Source organism: Euprymna scolopes, chromosome 46 (genome assembly GCF_053919585.1).
Source record: "Euprymna scolopes isolate OS-2025 chromosome 46, ASM5391958v1, whole genome shotgun sequence".
Lineage (NCBI taxonomy): Eukaryota > Metazoa > Mollusca > Cephalopoda > Sepiida > Sepiolidae > Euprymna > Euprymna scolopes.
The window spans coordinates 162,512,474-162,535,571 of NC_136527.1; the positions used below are offsets into that span (position 1 = coordinate 162,512,474).

At 35.7% G+C, this 23,098-nt stretch overlaps 1 protein-coding gene and 1 pseudogene across 1 annotated transcript; both read right to left on the reverse strand.

Moving 5' to 3' along the window:
* Positions 1-9,947: 9,947 nt before the first annotated feature.
* On the reverse strand, positions 9,948-22,738 carry LOC145271290 (uncharacterized). The gene is made up of 2 exons (XM_080126842.1): positions 22,200-22,738; positions 9,948-12,616 (listed from the first exon to the last, which is right to left on the reverse strand). Exon 2 carries the CDS (start codon positions 11,844-11,846, stop codon positions 10,659-10,661), a length of 1,188 nt encoding a protein of 395 aa, XP_079982968.1. The 5' UTR covers positions 11,847-12,616; positions 22,200-22,738; the 3' UTR covers positions 9,948-10,658.
* On the reverse strand, positions 14,363-14,541 carry LOC145271759 (U2 spliceosomal RNA; annotated as a pseudogene).
* Positions 22,739-23,098: the final 360 nt, after the last annotated feature.

Genomic DNA, 23,098 nt, shown 5'->3' on the forward strand with positions numbered 1-23,098 from the left:
TGTATATGGAATGTCATTCCATAGTTGAAACATGGGGACGCGATAGATTGGAGATGGTCACTCAGCAACTGTACAAACAGTTGGGTTTCGATATATATATATATATATATATATATATATATATATATATATATATATATATATATATTACATGGAGGTCACCACTTATCAAGGCCCAGAGGCCACTCAGGGATAAGGGTTATTGCGTGTTCAGTAATCAATGAGATAATATTGTAGTAATCATTAGTATTGGAGATTTGATAGAGTGTCTTACTTAAGGAGGCAGTTTGTCAGGAATTTGTTTATGTTGAACTTGAAGACATCCAAGTTGTAGTCAGGTGGGAATAAGGCAAGCGGCAGAGAGTTCCACAGTCGTGCACTTCTGAGAAAGAAGCTCTGGTCATGGAATCTACGTTTTGATTTAGGCACAGATAAAAGTGGGGAAAATTATTGACAGTAGTTTCAGCCAGACGGGTGTTTCTCATGAAAGATTGGCGAGGGGTGGACGAGAGATTGGAGCTCAGACGAGCACTTGCCATGAAAATAACGATAAAACAAAGACAGGCTTGCAAAGTCTCTTCTGTGGGAGAGAGGCTGTAGGGAAGAGAAAAGGGAATCCTCCACTAAGCCACGAAGTCTATTTTGTACTTTGTCAAGGCAGGATAGGTTGTTTTTAGCAGTTCCTGCCCAGATGTAGCAGCAGTATTCCATCCTTGGACGTACTTGGCTTTTATATAGATTGAGAATTGCATCAGTAGTGAGATATCTTCTGGAGCGGTAGAAGGATCCCACCATTTTCCCAGCGTCCTTGGCAACAGACCTGATGTACGTGTTCCATTTAAGATCAGGAGTAAAGGTCAAACCCAGAAGCTTGTCAAAACATGGAGCCTCTCCAAGACGAGAGCCATCCATTTCAATTGATGCCAGATGGGGATCAGAGCGTTGATGATGTAAATATAGAAGCTTGGTTTTAGATGCATTAAAAGTGACCAGCCACCTCTTCCCTCACTCTACCACACGCTCAAGATAAGAGGATAGAGAATTAGAGAGAACTTTGTCATTTACGGCCTTTGATGTGTTGCCATAGATGGTCGTGTCCTCAGCATAGATGTCAACGAATGATTTAAGTATGTAAGACTATATATATAGCCTTATAGCATTCCGAATTTTACTGGGTTTATATTATTAAAAATTCGGTAATCGTTCATATCACAATAATTTTATAGTCAAAATGAGATGACTTAAACTGTAAGCTACAAAATTCTCATATTTCATATTTGAGCATTCATATATTGTTTTAATCAAATCAAGGAATGGATCAATAGCAACAAATAGGGTATTTAATCGTTAGTTACAATTGTTTCAAGACTATTTGGACAAATTCAAACCTTATATCGTTTTAAAATTTTCACAAAAACAGCCTTTCGTCAGACGTATTGAAAAAAAAACATACTTTAACATTTTAATATTTCTCATGTTTTTCCTTACAAGGGAAATGGATTCCATACCATTCAGTATGAAATACAGTACTTATTGCTATTAACCTATTCCTTGATGTCTTGATTTTGTTAAAACAATATATATATATATATATATATATATATATATATATATATATATATATATATATATATATATATATATATAGTCATCATTCTTGGCCTTCGGGACAGGATCAAAGTGTAGTATCTGTTCTTCAGATGCTGCACTTCTATTTCTTGTTCTCTTTCGGTGGAGGAGAAATCCTTCACGACTGAGACAATTTTTATTTTTGTACCTTTTCTCCACTTAAAAAACGACCCTGGTGTCTAACTCTGTCCCGTGGGGAGGTATAGTAAATAGGTATATATATAGTCATCCACATACATATATAGGCAAGAAACAGATGCTTAATTTATGTTAAATTTACATAGCAAAGTCTAAAATGTTTATGATTTCTGTTTGTTTTTTTGTTTGTTTTTTTCTTCTATTTTTCCGGATATATTTTAATGGCTTTTCAATGTATGTCAAATTCAAACAACAAAGTCTTAAATATTTATTATTTGTTTCGGGTTTGTATTACTGTACACATAGATTCGAAAAAGTTGTCAAAAAACAAATATATAACAAATAAATGTTATCAAAGGCAAGATAAGTTACTTTTCTACCTAACTGGATATATTTTTCGTGTTTTTATTCAATGTAACATATTTATTCAGCTCGAAAAACATACAGTGTTTACCGATGTATTGGAAAATTTAAAATGGCGGCCGACTCTCTCTTTAACACGGAAAGTTCGGAAAAAGGTGTAATAAATAATAAACTAGACAAAATACTCTTAAAAATTTGCTCAATATAAGTTACCGTGACATAACTTGATATATATTCGGTGGGTTTTTAATAGGATTTTTTCTAGTTTATTATTTATAACACCTTTTCCCGAACTTACCGTGTTAAAGGGAGAGTCGGCCGCCATTTTAAATTTTCCAATACATCGGTAAACACTGTATGCTTTTTGAGCTGAATAAACATGTTAAATTGAATAAAAACACGAAAATTATATCCAGTTTGGTAGAAAAGTAATTTATCTTGCCTTTGATAACATTTATTTGTTATATATTTGTTTTTTGACAACTTTTTCGAATCTATGTGTACAGTAATACAAACCCTTTGTTTCTTTTATTTTTCTGGATACTTTTATTAGCTTTTCAGATGTAATGGCAGACAAAAAGTCGATTTAGATTTTTTAACATTAAAATTACGCTTTAATAAAGATAGTAACTATTTAACAATTATTGTTTCTTTATTAAGTTTCTCTTAATTTGTGATAGCTAATAAATGGGTGCTCATTATTATGTAAACTTTATTAAAGAAAGTCTTTCTCGTTTCTCCACAACCTACAATTTTGAAAAAAATATCACAATTAACTCAGAAAACGGTAGACAGAAAACTGTTTTTGAATATATAACTAAAAACAATTAAATACCAAAAAAACAGTTTAATATTACAAAAAAAAAACAAATACTGAAAAATCATTTTTTTTTTTTTGTGATCAGTTGTTTACCGATTCAAGCAACTTCGAATTAACTCATTTTGTTTATGATAAACATTATCCTTTTCTCAGAAATCACGTAAGTTTTACTGATATAACCACATTTTTGATAAAAAAAAAACATCTTAGTGTCAGATTGAACAATATATTTTAAGGAAGATTTTTTTTAAATCGGATATTCATAGATTTTTTATTCAAGTTTCTTATAAAGCATGGCGGAATCAATATTTCTATTGGATTGCAATAAAAATAAATGTTTTTAATGTTTAAGATTTTTTAAAGAATGAATATTCCTGATGTGCAAAATAAACTGCTTTTCTTTTCAGATTATTTTAAAAGTTATTCAAAGAGATTTTTTAAAAGCGTAAGAAATAAATTACCTTTCATATTTGATTGCAATAAAAAAAAAACGTATTTTAATATTTAACATAATTTTTAAGTTGTTAAATTATATCTTAGAACGTTTTTTAGAAAAAAAGAAACTTACCTTTCATTCAGGGATTAAAATACGAGAAAAGTGTCGCTTTTTCTTTTGTGTTCAAAACAGAAAGTTTGTTTTGTTTGTTAGGATTTCTTTAGTAAATTGATTCAACTTTTGTGTTGTGTGTCCACCCAATTCGTTAAGAAATAAAATATTAGATAAAATAATAGAAAATAATCAAATTTAAAATCACGATTTAAACGTGCAATTATTTGAAAAGAAAATCAACTGCTCAAGAACAAAGAACTTATGTTCATCGTAACACGGTGAAATCATTATTTCGTTCCTTGTGTAAAAATGTCCGTTCCGTTTTCATACCAAGTTTAGATTATATTTGTCAATTCTTAAACCTTTTGAAGTATTTCTATTGTCAATTTTTATATTTCGTATTTAATTCATTAAAAAAAAATAAAATCTACGAAGCTTTAAAAATCAGGTTTATTTTTTTTATATTGAACATTTCCTTATTATTTGAATAAGTCGAACTACAGTTAACATCCAAAATGTGAACAGTAGTCCAGTCCAATTAATCCAAATAATCCTCATATTAAACAAAAAAAAATGAATATTTAACATAATCAACTCAAATAAGAGGAAGGAATTGCAAAAAAAAAAAAAAATGGGCAAAGTCAGTCAAATGACAAAAATATAGTTGGACCAAGAAATTAAGCAATGACGTCATGATTACGTAATGGCACTTGCAACTTATTGTTATCAAACTCGATTCGGTTAAATTACGATGAACATCTTCATTCATGATTCCAAAGTTAAACCTGCTAATTAGCCTACGTGTTTTACACAAAATCAGCAGTAGTACAGTAACGTGCAAAGTGTAGTACCTGTTTCTAACATGTTTGCTCATTTCAACCATGTTTTGCGTTATCATCATTGTAGCGATTTCAAGAGAGGGTTTACTCAAACCTGCTAATTATTAGCCAGCGTGTTTTACATAAAATCAGCATTTAACGTATAACGATGAAAGAGTAGTACCTGTTTCTAACATGTTTGCTCATTTCAATCATGTTTCGCGTTATCATCATTTCAAGAGAGACTTTATTTGTTACAGGTTGTGCTCAGTTCCACTCTGATGTAGGTTTATTGGTTGTTTTTGTTTTACGGCATATCAACCCTTTTCAGGTTATTTAATGCCGAATCCAGTGATTCAGAAATTTGTTTTAATAAAATATATATTTTTTCAAGTCGGTTTCTATTTAACCCAAAGTTGGGACCCTAACAGGTACTACCACTCCGGGTCAGAGTGGACCTGGGAGCAATGCCAATTAAGGGGTGGCTCCACACTCCCCAAAGCCCGCAAACTGGGGCCTCGCCATCGGATATAGTTTAAGCTCATATCCAGGACCATTCGATGTAGAGGGCTACTATCTGGGACATAATTGCAGGGATATTGTGTTGGGAGTTGAGCAGCAATATGTTTGTTAACATAACACTTGTACGTCTGTATGTCAGTACAGTAAGGGTGGCATGCACCCGGGAAGGAATTCCAAAGTCTGGCAGTTCTGGGGACGAAACCATTAGAGTAGAAGTATTTCTGATATATGGGGAGCTCTACTGTGAAAGGGTGGGATTTTGCTGTTTGCTGGGGGTATTTACGTCGAGGGTACAATGGCTTGCCGTTCGTCAAAGCATATACCATTAAAATACTTCTTACACGGACAGAGGAATGCAGCATTTCCTCGGTGGGATAGAGGCTGAATCTAGCTGAAACGTAGGAACCTATTAGGTTGGCGGCTCTCCTTTGAACCCTTCTAGGAGTAAGAAACTAGTAGTAGATGCACCACCCCAAATACTCCATACATGGACGAATTGTGACCGTGTAGATTTACAGGATACATTTAGGTTTAAGTATCTTTATAGCATGGTAAAGAGAGCCTAGCTTCCTTGGAGCAGCTGCGGCAATACCCTTGATGTATCTGTTCGAGCTCAGGTTCTCTTTGAACGTTAAGCCGAAGAGTTCGAACAAATTACTTTCAGGCAAAATTACTCATCAGTCATAACTATTAATGGGTGAAAAGGCTTCTTGTAATCATAAAAGAAAAGAAGCTTAGTCTTGGAAGCATTGAATGTTACAATCCATTTTTGTCCCCACTACAGTCTGGAGGTCTTCCTCTAGGATTTTCGACATTGACGTAGATATGTGTTCGTACATTTTCCCTACGTGCCATTATAGAGCGTGGTGTTATATACGCATTCCAAAAACAATTTCATCATGGATGTCCTTTATGATTATCACGAATAATAAAGATCGACCCTTGAGGTACAGCCCCATTTGCATCATATTGTTCGGACGACCTCGATTCCTCTCTTATGTAAAAAGGATTTAATTATGTTAAGTATTCGTCCAATGAGTCCATATGATCAGGTTTTCCTGAGGAGAGCCTTGTGCCATACTTTGTCAAAAGACTTAGATATATCTAGAGCTACTACCCTACCTTCCCTGCCTTATCTAGTGCATGGCAAATACGTTCAGAGATTACAGTTAAGATATCAGCAGTAAAATAGGCTTGCCTAAATCCATATTGTTCGTCTCACTCTAAAGTGGTGGACAAGGGCTTGATCAATTGTGGACTCATATTTTGGCGAAAAGAGGGAGGGGATGAATGCGGCAAGAATTTATTGGGCCAGTTCTTTCGTCAGACTTCTTGTAAACTGGTACCACAGAAGCAGGTTTCCAGCAGTCAGAAAAAGCAAAATTTGTTAAGGCATTTGTTAAAGAGTTTGAAGAGAACTAAAGCAATCTCAGCGGATCATTTCTTGAGAAGTAAAGCCGAAATGAGATCAGGTGCAAATGCTTTTGATTGTTGGATGTTGCTTAATATTTTTTTCAGAAATCTCGACTTCCTTATTTCTATCCTTCAATGCCTTTTCTGATGATTTCTCTGTCGCTATTTCTTTTTTGCAAATATTTCTATAAACTTTTGTCTGTGTGCCCTGGACTTGTGTCAGATAAATCTGTGGCATGCATGGCGCTTAAGTAATGGCAGCTACGCAAGTAGAAGTAAAGAGAGGGGTTTGCTATAGAACTTCTGTGTGCTTCAATTGCCGCTTTAAATCTGTGGCATGCATGCTGCCTAAGCAATGGCAGCTGCCCAAGCTAAAGTATTTCATTGGAGATGTAGAGTTTGCTATAGAACTTCCGTGTGGGAACATTGATCTGCAAGAAGAGAACAGATTTTTACCCGATGGCTTTCCAATCAACTTTCTACTTTGCCGTTTTGAGTAATGTCTCTTCAGTTTTGTGTTGAGAGTTTAAAGTGATTTCTACCATTATCACAGCGTGATAAGCATTCCGACCTGGGCTATGGGCATTCCAAAGTAAGCTGTGTTATATCGAATTCATTTAAGTTTTCTTCTAATGTTCCAGTAAGAATATTTTACTTGGTATATTTTACAACGCTTATAATCGATTTTCATAATAAAGCAAATCTAAATTTATGCATTTTCAAATTTATACATTACTAGAGGGGGTTACCCAGCGTTGCCCAGGTGTTTGGAGGTGTGTGTGTTTAAAAAAAACGTTGCAAAAGAGAAAAAGTTTTAGTAGGAAGGTAGGGTTGAACCCCGAAGCCTTGACGCGAAATTGAAACGAAAGGGGAAAAAGCCAGCCACGTAATTATATCGGCCACGAGGGGAAAGGATTGGATAAGCGTGTTAAGTTAAGGGTTAAAAGTGAGTCAAAGAGGTTTGATTGACAGGTGGCCACTTAATGAGGTCATCGCGGGAGCATTACGATGACGTGGCCGTTTTTTATTGACTGCAGGACAGCTTTTTGGTGTTTGTTTACTTTGTTTCAATGCTGAGCAGTTTTGGCTTCCCCAAGATGATGGGGGAAACTAGCTCCCCATTTAAAGGGGATTGTCCAAATTGAATAGCAATTGTCTGATATAAGGAGAAACTCCACTTTGATCAAAGCTGATTGCTTTTGGACGTTCCCGGCGATCGCGACCGGAACAATGACGCCAGCTCAAAATTAGTTTAGCTTTTATTATACGAAAAAGCCGAATTCACATGCGGCAGTCCAAATATTTAGATTTTCAAAGTTGGGCAAATTAAATAGACAGTCGGCCCCCGTTATTAACTCGTAGATATTATGATTTCAACGTGATATAAAAAGTTGTAAGAACTCGCCGGAAAAAAGCCTTTTGTAGACATACACAAAAATGCACACACACACACACAAACACACAAGGTTGAAAAAATAAATACAAACTAAGTATATATTGAATATCTTTATGTAATGAAAACAAGGTTGAAAATAAAAATAAATACAAACTAAGTATATATTGAATATATTTATGTGATAAAAGGTTGAAAGTAAATACACCAAAACCAAAGTATATATTCTATATCTTTATGTGATAAAAACAAAGGTTGAAAATAAATAAACCAAAACCAAAGTATATATTGAATATCTTTATGTGAGGAAAACAAAGTTGAAAACAAAAAATAAATAAACAAAAATAAATATATATTGAATATCCTTATGTAATGAAAACAAGGTTGAAAATACAAAATAAACAAAAAAATAAGTATATATTGAATATTTTTATATGATGAAAACAAGGTAAAAAAGCCAGAGCCAGGAATAACGTTTGTTAACGTTGAACTGATTTCCAATATGACACAATCTCTGCATAAACTCCCTAAGTAATTTTTGGTTGAAGACGCTGGCATCACTACACAGTTTCAATCGACGTTTAATAAATTGTTTTCCTATCATGTTAAGATGAGAACAGTAATTGTATTGTTATGAGGTGTCTGTCAATGACAACATGAGCCTAACAGGAAGTAATTAGTGGCGAACTCCCCTGATGTATAAGTATCAGCGATATATATATATATATATATATATATATATATATATATATATATATATATATATACACATCGAAAACATTTGCATTTCGGTTTGAGCTTAAAAACATTGTAAAGATTTCATATATATATATATATATATATATATATATATATAAATGAAACCTTTACAATGTAATTAACGTATTTTATTCCCTAAAATATATATTTTTAAAAGAAATATATATATATATATAAATACGTTAGTTACATTGTAAAGATTTCATATATAAATATATATATATATATATATATATATATATATATATATATATATATATATATATATATATATATATATGAGCAAACAGTAAATAAAACATGTAAAAAATACTTTGAAATGAGTTAAAAACATATTTAATCTGAAAAGGAAACACTAGATAAGTGGATAGTCCTTAATCCGTGGAGTTTCGAAGAAATACTTTCCTTCTCATCAGAGGGTAGGAATTAGCAAAATACGGGATCGGATTTTGCATGCAAAAGTATTTGATTAAACAACATGTAAGTCAAAGATCTTACTTGATCACACAAAAAAGTGAAGTAGAGGGAATATGGTGAAGAAAAAGTTGATTACATATAAATATATATATATATCGCAGACATTTGCATTTTGTTAGGAGCTGGAAGAATAACTTTTCTTAATGCACACTACCATTATAATACACTACGAACTTTAAACAATTTAACAATTTGTGAAAATGACATTGGTCATATTGGAAATATTCACCATCAAAATAACCTGGAACAAGAAAGGATGCTTTTATGGAAGCAACTTGTTGAGCGTACGATTAAGGAAATAGTTTGCAGTCATCCCAATGTTATTTATGGACACCTGAGCTTGATACAAAGAGGTATGGAAATTGGAAGTAGTCCATCGACAGAAATTCCACTCCATGAATCAGTAACTAATGTCTTATCGAGAGCGTGGCCAAGACAAATTTTATAAATTATGGATTATTTAAACGATATGGTTGCCAGGCAGATGATAGATGGGCTTTAAAATATCGAACACCAAAGAAGGTAGCATCAGAGCAGAAGTTCGCACTGGCAGACAAGTCAAATCTCCATTTTAATGATTCCACACACGCTACTAGGCTATCTGGTGTACAAAGGTCGAACCAAGAACAGCATTTTGTGTTGAGCACAGCACGAGGTGGAAGGGTACATTCCCCACTTTACCCTACTATTACAATTCAGAAAGAAAAAAAAAGAATTGGAGAAAGCGGTGAATTCAGTTAAGTGACAAAAATACATTATGAAAGTTGCAAATTATCTAACTTGATTAGAGTAAACTTACGTGACCTATGGTTTCAAGCGTAACCCTGTTAGGCGAATAAGCAGAACCCAGAGAACAACAACTAACGTGTAGTATCTGTTCCTGTTTTGAGGTTTTGTGTGTGCCATGATTCGGGTTATCATTATTCTGGCGAGAAAACGCAGTCGTTACTTGTCATGAAGTGCATTCTCCCATGCATTTACTTCTCCATTGAAATAAGTAATGTCAACGAGTCTTTCTCGGTGATTTTTATATGAGAGTGCCCCCTCCATTAATTAGTATTTTTCCATATAAAACGTGTTAAATCTCTGCAGAATTGTAAACTCGTAAAAACTATTTGTTTCTACTTTTTTTATTAGCTTTTTCGACAGTAAATTAAAATGAAAGTGTAGTACCTGTTTCTGGTTTGTGCTGTTATACCTTTCGTGTTTATGTACTCATAACAACCATGTTTAGCATTATTATTATTATTGCAAGTTAAATGCACGTTTTGCCTGTTGGAATGGAGTATAGTTTGTCTGTCTCATGAGTTGCATTATTCCATACATTATTTCCTCCTTCAAAATGAATGCTGATGTTCCATTAATGTTCATAAAGATACATAAATATTCGAATATTCCATTAAAGTTCTTTATCTCTCAAACAGTAAAGGAATTGAGAACATAATTTTCCTCTCCCAATTAACCATTTTTATACATTGTAGTATATCTTTCATTTTGGTCTCTTGGTCTTACTGGATTCCAGAACAAGAATTTATCTAGTCTGGTGGAGTACCCAGCTTCGTGCTGTTACTTGAGGTAACATCACTTGGAGAAAGTGCACCATTCCTCGTAAAAGCTAATGTGGGTTAGCCATAGTGAGGAGATCTTATTTGGGCAGAGAATACTATGTGATTTTGAATATTTGGTCAGGGTTTACTTCTATGGAAAGGTATCCTCATACCAGGTTGTTCTGACAAACCCCTGTACAGAGAGACCTTAGACACTCGAAGATAGTGTCTAGTGGGCATTCAAGTTCTCAGTGTGAGTTTTCATATGTCTCAGTAAATTTGTTTTTTGAATAGCAGAATATTCACATATTTTACAAGCATATGGTTTTTCACCACTGTGAATTCTCATATGGGTTAGTAAATTTGATTTAACAGAACAAGAATATTCACAAATATCACAAGAATATGGCTTTTCCCCAGTGTGAGTTCTCATATGTGTCACTAAATTTGATTTTTCAGAACAAGAATATGCACACATTCTACAAGAATATGGCTTTTCCCCAGTGTGAGTTCTAATATGTTTCACTAATTGTGATTTCCGTAAACAAGAATATTCACACATATTACAAGTATATGGTTTTTCGCCAGTGTGAATTTTATTATGCATCACTAAATCTGGTTTCCTAGAAAAAGAATATCCACACACTTCACAAGAATATGGTTTCTCCCCAGTGTGAATTTTCATATGTGACTTTAAATATGATTTTCTAGAACATGAATAATCACACACTTCACATAAATATGCCTTTTTCTCTGTGTGAGTTTTCATATGTGTTATTAAATTTATTTCATCGGAACAAGTATATTCACATTTTTCACAAGAATATGAATTTTCTGCACTGTGAGTTTCCATAAGTGTTATTGAATTTGACTCATCAGAAGAAATATATTCACATATTTCACGAGAATATGAATTTTCTGCACCGTGAGTTTCCATATGTGTTAGTAAATCTGATTCATCAGAACAAGTATATTCACATATTTCACAAGAATATGCATTTTCTGCACTGTGAGTTTCTATATATGTTATTGAATTTGACTCATCAGAAGAAATATATTCACATATTTCACGAGAATATAAATTTTCTGCACCGTGAGTTTCCATAAGTGTTATTGAATTTGACTCATCAGAAGAAATATATTCACATATTTCACGAGAATATGAATTTTCTGCACTGTGAGTTTCCATATATGTTATTGAATTTGACTCATCAGAAGAAATATATTCACATATTTCACGTGAATTTGCACCTTCTGCACCGTGAGTTATTATATGTATTACTAAATTTGTTTTATTTGAACAAGTATATTCACATATTTCACAAGAATATGAATTTTCTGCACTGTGAGTTTCCATATGCGTTATGAAATCTGATTCATCAGAACAAGTATATTCACATATTTCACAAGAATGCATCTTAGCACCAGTAAATGTTTATAAAAATAATGATCAGTTCAAATACCTCTTTTCATCAGTAAATGTTTAGAAAAATAAAGATCAGTTCAAATACGTCTTTTCACCAGTAAATGTTTAGAAAAATAATGATCAGTTCAAATACATCTTTTCGTCAGTTAATGTTTAGAAAAATAATGATCAGTTCAAATATCTCTTTTCATCAGTTAATGTTTAGAAAAATAATGATCAGTTAAAATACATCTGTTAACCAGTAAATGTTTATAAAAATGATCAGTTCAAATGCATCTTTTCACCAGTAAATGTTTATAAACATAATGATCAGTTCAAATCCATCTGTTGACCAGTAAACGTTTATAAAAATAATGATCAGTTCAAATACGTCTTTTCATCAGTAAATGTTTAGAAAAATAATGATTAGTTCAAATACCTCTTTTCATCAGTAAATGTTTAGAAAAATAATGATCAGTTCAAATAAATCTTTTCACAAGTAAATGTTTAGAATAATAATGATCAGTTCAAATACATCTTTTCACCAGTAAATATTTATAAAAATAATTAGTTCAAATGCATCTGTTTACCAGTAAATGTTTAGAAAAATAATTAGTTCAAATGGTGGCCAGTATATGTTTAGAAAAATAATGATCAGTTTAAATACAACACCAGTAAATGTTTAGAATAATAATGATCAGTTCAAATAATCTTTTCACCAGTAAATGTTTAGAAAAGAAATGACCAGTTCAACGTCAGCAAAATTGTTCAACCATGAATATCTGCAAATAAAAATAAATTAAATTAATTTTTTTTTGTATTTACATTCAGTTTGATTTATTTTAAATGGTAAAATATTTCTAAACTTTCAGACTCTAAATTAATTAATTCTTTTACGTTTTAATTATTCAAAAATAAATTGTCTCCGTTTACATGGTATTCGTTATGACACGTTAATACGTTTTACTTTGAATGAGAATTTCAAACTGAGATTTGATTCATTCTTTTGACTGTCATTATCATTTACATGAAATTGACTTTTGTTAATGAACGTTTTCTACCCAAATAACGAAAGACTGGTTCAATTATACTTTGATACGTAGAGCTTTCAGGAGTGATACACCTAACAGACTGTACTCTAAAATAGATAGGATCAGGAAAATATTCATTAAAATTGTTATCAAGATCTCATTAAAAAAGGGAGGTTTTAAATTATGAAAATAAATATGCTTTTAAAATGTATACTTTATTTCAAATTACATTTTTGAGAAAAGTGTATAATTGAAAAACAGATTGTAAGTATTATCATAACTAGTTTCCATTTTGTTTTTTTTTTACACAGGCATCACCACATTATTAAGGCCAAGAGGCAACTCAAGGATAAGGGTTAAAGAGTGTACAGTAGAAATTGGACAATATAGTAATCGATAGTAATGAAAATTCGGTAAATTTGATAACTTATATGGAATAGCTCATCAAGAACTTATTTACGTTAGACTTGAAGACAACCATATTGCAGTCAGCCGGAAAGCAGGAAAACAGAAGACAATTTCACAGGCGTGCAGTTCTAAGAAAGAGGCTTTGTTCATGGAATCTACGTTTAGGTTTAGGCACAGATAAAGAATGGGGGGGAATTATTGATAGTGTTTTCAGCTAGACGAGTGTGTCTTGTGAAAGTTTAGCGAGGGGGGACCATAGACTGAAGTCGAACACTTTCCATGAAAATAACGATACATCAGAGACAAACTCGCAACATCTCTTTTGTGAGATAGAGGTTGCAGGGAAGAGAAAAGGACATCTCCTACAAGGCTACGAAGTCTATTTTGAACTCTAATAAGGCAGGATAAGTCCTTTCTAGCAGCTCCTGCCCATATGTGGCAACAGTATTCCATCCTTGGACGTACCTATCTCTTATATAGATAGAGAATTGCATCCCTTAAGTTTGAGCAAAGAGAGTGTGCTTTATATCAACTACGGTAATGTTGTTTATAGGTTTAAATTCCAATGAGATGCTGATTATGTGGGGTGTGCTTTCATGCATTTAGAGAGTTGTATAAAGCAAAACAATCCATTTAAAATTAAAATGGATTTGCAGTCCCCCTTCGCCTTCGACTCAAAACTTTGCTATCGGTCAGCATTTGCTATCGGTCAGTAAGTATAATAAAATAAAGTCGTTTAAGGTCATATGTTGAGCTAAGTTTAACAAGGCCAATAGCCATTAGTCATATGCTCTCATGTAATGAATGAATGTGTGAATGTAGGATTGACATGAAATTCTTAAAGATAAACTAAAATGACCGAAAAAAGGGCTGAAATGACTTCAGTAAATAAAAATTTCAGGAAAAACTAATGGACGGTTATCCGTCAATCATCCAGACTACGGACCCATTGAAAACATTGGTCCCTCTTTGATAAATCGGGGGACAAAAATTTTACTCCATACCCCTTGCTTAAAAAAAATTAAATGTAAATGTGTTATAGACCGACCGATGGAGTGACTTGCATGCGACTAAAAATGCCTTAGCATGGAAGGGTTTCTCCTTCCATTGCAAAGGAAAAGTTACAAATGTAAGTTCAGCATCTGTTAAGAACATATACTACACTTTAATCTTAGCCATGTGGCCAAGGTAAAGTTACAAACGTAAGTACAGCATCTATTAAGAACAGATACTACACTTTGATCTTAGCCATGTGGCCAAGGAAAAGTTAGAAACATAAGTACAGCATGTAGTAAGAACAGATACTACACTTTGATCTTCATATTTAATTTATTTCGTTTAAAGAAAAAATTACAATTTAAAAAATTCCAATATAAAATTAAAACATTTAAAAAAGTAAAATCTCCAAAAGACAAAACAAATTTAGGCACAAGACCCTATAAGATCGGGGGAGGGGAGTGTTGCAGGGTCTTTGTAACTAAAGTAAAAATGGAGTCTGTGGCGACTTTACTCTTGACTGGCAACATTTACCACAATACCTCATTCACTCTGTGGAATCTAAAGCTATCTAATGAAAACCCCACTGTGGAGAGGGCTTCCTTTTTCGACGGGTGGAGGGCTTTGTAGATGATCCGAAGAGGGTAGTCTTAATGGGTGATTGGAATGCCATCCTTGATCCCAGGACAGATAAGGTCGGGAGGACTAGCGGGTCGGCGTGGTGTGACAGCAGTCTGTCTGACCTAATGGCTTCGTGCGACCTGGTCAACAGATTTCGCCTGGATCACCCGGGGTGGGAGATGTGGACGTGACATCCTAATACGCCTTCCTATCCAAGTACTTCCTTGGATCGGATGTTAGTTAGAAGAGGCGATGTAGATTTCCTATCTTGTCCCACATTCCACTTTTTAGGACACTCGGACCATAAACTAGTTATGACCCATCTGAACTTGAACCCTAAGCCTAGACTCGCTGGATACTGGAAGTTCAACAGCACCTTGTTGGAGCTGGAGGACTACCGGTTGAAGGTTACAGAGATAATCCAACGGGCATTAGTTACCGGGAGTAAGTGGTGGGTTAGCCTCAAGGCTAAGATTAGACGTTTCTCGGTCAAGTACAGCCAACGCCTTGCACTAGATAAGGCTAAGGCCAAGAAGCGTACAGAGAATAGGCTGACCCAGGCATTGGAGGGTGGGGACCCCCTAGAGATAGCACTAGCTAAACAAGACCTCAGCCGCTTGGCTAACGAGCGGTACGAGGGCCAGATAGTTAGGGCTAGGCTAATGAAAGTCTCGAACGAGGCTATTAATGTAGACGCTGTTGAGCATAAGGCTGCTCTAAAGCACGGCTCGGACGGGTACATTCGAAATATAAACGACCTGGAAGGGCATGCCCTCGTGTCGACGCGGGAGATTTGCGAGGGGTTTCGAAAGTATCTATCAGAGCGCTTCACCCAACTACCCAGACTCAGGGTCGAAGAGTTTGGCAGCTATTTGGCCGACTCGCCCCGCCTCATAGCGGCTAGCTGTGATGGTCTTTTCGTGGAACATGAGATCATTACTGCGTTGAAGCAGGTCGGCTGCAACAAGTCCCCGGGGCTTGATGGTCTACCCTACGAATTCTACTTGAGGCTGTCGCCTATGTTGGTCCCTATTCTGAAGGATATGTTCAACCATTGGTTTGTTCAGGGCTCTATCCCAGGTGACCAAGGGAGTGATCACATTGCTGAGGAAAGGTCAACGGCATGGTGAGGAGGAAGATTTAAACGATTTCAGGCCCTTGACTCTGCTAAACACAGAGTTAAAGATTTTGGCCAAGGTTCTTGCGAATCGGATGCAGGCTCTCATCACTGACTTGATCGAAGCAGACCAGAGCTATGTGTGAAGGGGAGATCAATTCAGGACAATCTTCATCTGATACGCACGATCATAGAGGGGACAGAAGATGACGCCGATGCCGTGCTGATCAGTTTGGATCAGTCCAAGGCTTTCGATAGGGTGAACCATAGGTTCCTGGGATCTGTGCTGGATGCCGCCGGATTTAATCCAGACTTCCGCAAGTGGATCTCTGTACGGTATGACAGGCCGACGGTAGCGGTGCAGATCAACGGTAAGCTGTCAGAGTCTTTTGCCGTATTCCGGTCGGTACGACAGGGATGTCCGCTGTCGCCTCTCTTGTATGTCCTGGCGTTGGAACCCCTCCTTCGCAAGTTAAGGGACGAGACGACTACACCAGTCCTGTGCGGGATAGTTCTCTTTGGAGGCACACGAGCCAGAGTTTCCGCGTTGGCCGATGACGTCACCGTGTTCGTGTCTTGCCCCACGGACATTCAAGTGGTCACCGAGGTGCTCGCTCGATATGAAGAAGTTACGGGGACCGTCTTCAATCGCAGTAAGTCGGTGGGTCTGCGGTTGGGTGCCTGGACTGGAGTAAATTCGCTTCCGGGCATCTTCAGTTGGACCCACGGCCCGGTCCGGATCCTTGGTTTGTGGTTCGGACCGGGTCTCCAGCTGAAGAAAAACTGGTCGGAAGTAGAGGCCAAGGTCAAATCCTCTGTTAAGAGTTGGGTTCGAAGGAAATTGTCCTTGAAGGGTCGGGCGGAGGCGTGTGCTACATATGTCTTTCCGCTCATCCTTTACCGTCTGTCTGTACTACCTCGCCCTGCAAAACGACGATTCAGCTTACAGGAGCACCTCGACACACTCTTGTGGAACGTGGGTCTCCTGTATAGCGGCAATATCTACCTTTAGGGGCACCAGATCTCTAAGCACACGCGCGGCCTTGCTTCGACATCTGAGGCCCCTCACCTTATAAGTAGCCAAGTTTAAAGTCATGTTCACCTACTTAATTCAGTGTCACACACACGGGCCTGAAATCCTGGGGGGTATGGACGTGGCAGGCCTATCCAAGGCTTCCGGTCAGTAAGTCTGCAGAGGGCACTTCATTCTTGGCCACACCTCCCACGTCCAGGGGAAAAATTAGTTTTAAAGCCCTGTAGAAGGAGGGGTGAATATATACAGGAACTCTGCCCTCGCATTTAAAAACTAAATTGTTTAGCGAAGGATGCTCCGTGTCCACCAGCTGCTGGCTTGGGATTGCATCCTTCGTGGCATCTATCCATGCCCAGAGGGCCTCAGTCCTGGAATCCTTGTTGACCCTAATAAATTTGGTCAACAAGGGAGCGTCCTTGAACTTGGTTTGGTCGGTGACAGTATCGCCACCGACGTAAAGAAAGTTTTTTTAGCTGTGTATAACAGACCTTCAGCTGGCCTTTCAGTTCTGGTGTTGGCTGCAGAGGGCCCGTCTCACATATCCTTCCTTCTGGAAGAGAGGGGAGTCTCTTTGTCCGTTCCATGCAGATTGGAGCTTCCTCTTGTTTGAGGAAGAGGGCGCTTGAGTGTCCATCGGGGTGATTTTTGGTTGGTTTTTGGTCGTTATTGGTTTGGGCAGATTTTTGTTGGGTCTGCCCTTCCTTGTGACCGTTGCCCAACCTGCTTCTGCTGCCGGGTTGGAATTGCCTGCGGCTGCGGCTGGGGCTGTGGCTTGTACCTCTGCTGGGGTTTTAGCAGGTAATTTGGTGGGAACTTTTCCCGGGGGGTTCGCTGTTTGCCTTTTAGGACAGTCATTGGCCATGTGTCCCCTCAACTGGCAGTGCCAGCAGTGAGGTTTTCTCCCCTCCACGATCAGTGTCATGGTCTGCTCTCCAAACTTGAGCATGGCTGGAATGTTGTCAAAACTGTCCTTGCCCAGGACCATCCGAACTTTGTAGTCCCCAGTCAAAACGTTGCGTCAACCGCGGGCTGGGGTGACTGCCTCCACCTCACCGTACTGACTCGGTATGGCCCCGACTTGTTTTCCGGTCATGTAGCACGGGACATTCAGTACTGAGACAGTGGTGTTCCTCCCACCGAGGTATACTGACTGGAGCCGAATGTTCCTGCTTCTGTGTTCAGTCCTGGCCAGTCTTTTTGCATCCTCCTCTCTGGGGAGCAGAATTTCCCACATGCCGAAACTCCTTCTGCATATATAACTTGCCGGAATGTTCAAGTCAATGAGGATTTCCACCATGGTGTCTTTGTTGACACCCGTTAAACTCCTGGTCTTGAGGTCAGAGGTGATCAGGGAGAGAACTCTCTTCTCCAATTTTTCAATCTGTCCCGGAAGGGGTATGATGGTTGTTCCCTTCGTGACATCCTTGTAAGTGGAGTTGAAGAGTTCCCTATAATCATCGGGTGTCATCTGCTCCAGCTCCGGAGGGCCCCATGCCGTAGTCTCGTCCTGTTTGGTGTTTGACGGACTGGGAGGGGATCGGCTGCCGCTGCCTTTTCCTTCTGCTGGTGGCTCTGTTGTTGCTGCTGCTTGGCCCTTTTGTTTGGGGCTAACTCTGGCCAGTCATCCTGTGGTGTCGTAGACTGGTTTTGGCCCACCTTCTGGTCCGTTTCCTTCCTTTTGCCCGGAGATTGAGTCATGGGATTTCGCCCATCGGTCTTTATTGTCGTTGCGTTGGTTTTCGGGGCTTTCGGTAGTGTCGGAGTGTTTTGGGGAGCTTTGGGCGGTGGTGCCTTATATTCCACCCTGAGAGCCTTTAGCGATTCCAAAGTGTCCCTGAAAAGCGCTTGGGTTCTATGGGCAACTCCGTCTGCATCATCTTTCCCTTCGGGCGTTGGAGAGCTGCCCTCATGGGGAGTAGGTGCTTGGTGGCTGGAAGAGGTCTGGGAGACTAGGGGTGTCACGGGCTGTGAGTAGAGAGTGTGTACTGTCAGTCCAGTGGGTAGTGCTGTCTAAGCGTGAATGGGTAGTTTAGTAGTAATCCACTTTTTAGAAGCACTGGGAAACGGAATTCGAAATATCAGATTAGAAAGACAACCGCGTGCGTATCTGTATTTTTTTAAATAAACAAAATATTTATTTAAAGTTTCAAATTTTCGGCTTATAAAGCCTTCATCAGGAATTTTCTTTTTAAACAATACAATATATATATATATATTTTTTTCTTACATGCCATGGTGTCGTTCCACAGAGTTTGTTGGTCGAAGTAGAGAGTGTGTACTGTCAGTCCAGTGGGTAGCGCTGTCTAAGCGCGAATGGGTAGTTTAGTAGTAATCCACTTTTTAGAAGCACGGGGAAACGGAATTCGAAATATGAGATTAGAAAGACGACAGCGTGCGTATCTGACAATACACACTCTCTACTTTGACCAACAAACTCTGCCAAACGACACCATGGCACGTGAGGAAAAAAAAATCTATTGTATTGTTTAAAAAGAAAATTCCTGATGAAGGCTTTATAAGCCGAAAATTTGAAACATTAAATAAATATTTTGTTTATTTAAAAAAATACTGATACGCACGCGGTTGTCTTTTTGATCTCATATTTCGAATTCCGGTGCTACCCACTGGACTGACAATACACACTCTCTACTTCGACCAACAAACTCTGCCAAACGACACGTTGCACTTGAACTTCTGCATGTCAGTACAGTTGGGGAAGCAGTGACCTGGAATGGAATTCCAGAGTCTAGCGGTTCTGGGGAAGAAACTACCGGAGTAGAAAGATCTTTTACATCTAGGGATTTCTACAGTGTGGGGGTGGGATTTTGCAGCTTGTCGGGTCTGTCGAGGGTGTTCAAGTGCTTGCAGTTTATCAGAGCATTCACTATTAAAATACTTGTAGAACAGGCAGAGAGATGCAACGTTTCGTCGATGGGACAGAGGCTGAAGCTTAGATGCCAGTTTAGGGCCTATCAGATTTGCGACTCTCTTTTGAACCCTGACTGAACTACTGATTGGAGGTCATCCTCTAGTGTTTCTGCCATTACTTTAGATATATGTTCCTGATGAAGGCTTTATAAGCCGAATATTTGAAACTTTAAATAAATATTTTGTTTATTTAAAAAATACAGATACGCATGCGGTTGTCTTTCTAATCTCATATTTTGAATATATATATATATATATATATATATATATATATATATATATATATATATATATATAATTGTAATTTTCATTTTTATATATATATATATATATTCAATTGTAATTTTCATTTTATATATATATATATATATATATTCAATTGTAATTTTCATTTTATATATATATATATATATATATATTCAATTGTAATTTTCATTTTATATATATATATATATATATATATATATATATATATATATTCAATTGTAATTTTCATTTTACATATATATATATATATATATATATATATATATATATTCAATTGTAATTTTCATTTTACATATATATATATATATATATATATTCAATTGTAATTTTCATTTTACACACATATATATATATATATATATATATATATATATATATATATATATATATATATATATATATATATATATATAAAATGAAAATTACAATTGAATTTACCAAAATGATCCAAGATGGAGGGGGTTGTTCGATTATTCTTAAATTTTAATTATAGATTTGGATGGGGGCAGTTTTTACTCACCCATTTTATTTTTTGTTCTGTTTCAAATGAACACAACCTCTTTTAATTAATAATAAGGTTATTATTTAGAGAACCATTCTTAGTATGGACCAAGTGTCTTTGTTAATTAGCATTTTTACCTAACAATTAAATTATCAAAATAAACGTGATCAAAGAACAAATACATTAAAATGTTGTTAAAGGCAGATAAGTGATTGATTCTTCCAGCAACCAGGATAAGATTTTGTTTATGTTTTTTTTTTTTTAAATAAATAATAAAAACTAGTGCCGGATCTTCGTGCGAACAAGAAGAAAAATAGCTGACATGCAACAGTTACCTCGGGAATCCCATTAATCTCTCAAAAACTGAAAATAAACCACAATACTAGTATAATTCCACCCAATAAAATTTAACAGTGACGCTGACGCTCCTTTGTATATTTAATTGTGAAAGTAAAGAATAGTTTTAAAAATGTAAACTATTTTCTCCACAAAAAAAGAAAGACGTCAGAAAGCAAAAATCAATCGGAGGCCCCCTCCTCATCGTACGACAAATTTAGAAACTGGGAATGATTACGTTTTGTTGGTAATTGTCTGGCAATTAAATCGGTGTTCAGTTTACATTAAATTTATAATGGAAAGTGATACCCTACTCTAAAATCTTAAATATTTATTACGGTTTTATTTCCCTTTTGCAGAAAATATTTGAGACATTTGAAACGTAATAAAAAAGATTTTAAATTCTTAGTGGGAGTAAACTACGGTTGCAAATATTTTACAACAATGTTTTTCTACATTAAATTTCTGTTAATTTGTGATGGCCAATAAATGAGTATTCATTTCATGTCAACTTTATAAAAGAAAGTGATGTATTGTTGCCTGTGCATCTGTTACCGCGCGATATTTTAAATAGTGTGTTTAAGTTAAAACCATCCCCTTCCGATGTTAAGAAAGGATTTTTTTTAAATAATAGCATGATGGTTTCAATACGGAACATAGATTCACACGTATCGTGATTTCTATTTTAATATTTTAAAGTTAAAAAACACACCCTCCCCATGTTAAGAAAGGATTTTTAAATAATAGCGTGATGGTTTCAATACGGATTCACATGTATCGTGATTTTTATTTTTAAATATAAAATATTGGATAAAGCATAAAAACTCAAACGGAATTCTTTAACGACAATTAAAAAATTATTGTGTTGATGGTAAACATTATTATTTTAACAGAAAATCACATAAGTTTTACTAAAATAAACACATTTTTGACGACAATATAAATCTCAGATTGCAGAATATATATTTTATTTTAGGGGATTTTTAAAATCGGAAATTCATATATTTTATTCGTGTTTTTTATGAAGCAAGACAGAATCAATATTTTCATAGGATTACAATAAAAAAGTAAACTTATTTTAATGTTTCAGATTAATTTAAAAATGTACTAAATCCTAAATACTCACCTTTTATTCCATGAATTCAATACGAAAAATAAAAGGCGGGATGAATTTGTTTTTTGTTTTGTTCTTTGTGTTCAAAACAGAATTTTTTTTTCCTTGTTAGGATTTCTTTAGTAAATTCATACAACTTTTGTTTCGTGTGTCCAATTCATTAGGAAATGAAATATATGAAAATATAAAAGAATAAAAATTAAAAGATGAAAAACACGATTTAAACGTGAAATTATTTAAAGAGAAAATCAACTGAATTTAAAGTTCATCGTAATAACACGGTGTCATCATTATTTCGTTCCTCGTGTAAAAATATCTGTTAATTAGTTAAATGTTCGAAATGTTTTACTAACAAGTTTAGATTAAAACTTGTCAATACTCCATGCTTTATTAAATTTCTCTTTTCTATTTAATTTCTTTAGTAAACCTATTCTTTGTATTTCATTAAAATATACAAAATACATGAAGCTTGTGTGTCATTTCTTAGGATGCCAACGGATTAAACACAACACAACGACCGATATGTGTGCGTCTTTATTCTACTCTGTAAACATAAGTCGTCCCAAGGGGCTTAACTCCAAACGGTGAACACCCTGAATAGTTCCTCAGGCAACATTATCCCTCTTCTCAAAGACAAGGAAAAAAAATTGATAAGAATTAAACTAAAACATGATATATATTAAAAGAAAAGTGACCTACGTATTCATTCGTCTGACTACCCTCCTGCATAACAAGGATTATTCTGCCCTTTTCACTTTTTTTGTGAAATCATAAAATCTCACAGTATCTATTATTACTATTCTTCCCGACCGTGTTGTCCGCACTCTTTTCAGGCTTGGTTTGTCTTGTGCTTATTATTATTGGGCGTTGTGTCGGGTTTCGTCTTTCTTTTATTTCACCTTCATATTGAA

Bases quoted from the DNA above. Each gene is read 5' to 3' on its own strand.
- LOC145271290 (XM_080126842.1), bottom strand. From the start codon at position 11,846: ATGCATTCTTGTGAAATATGTGAATATACTTGTTCTGATGAATCAGAT.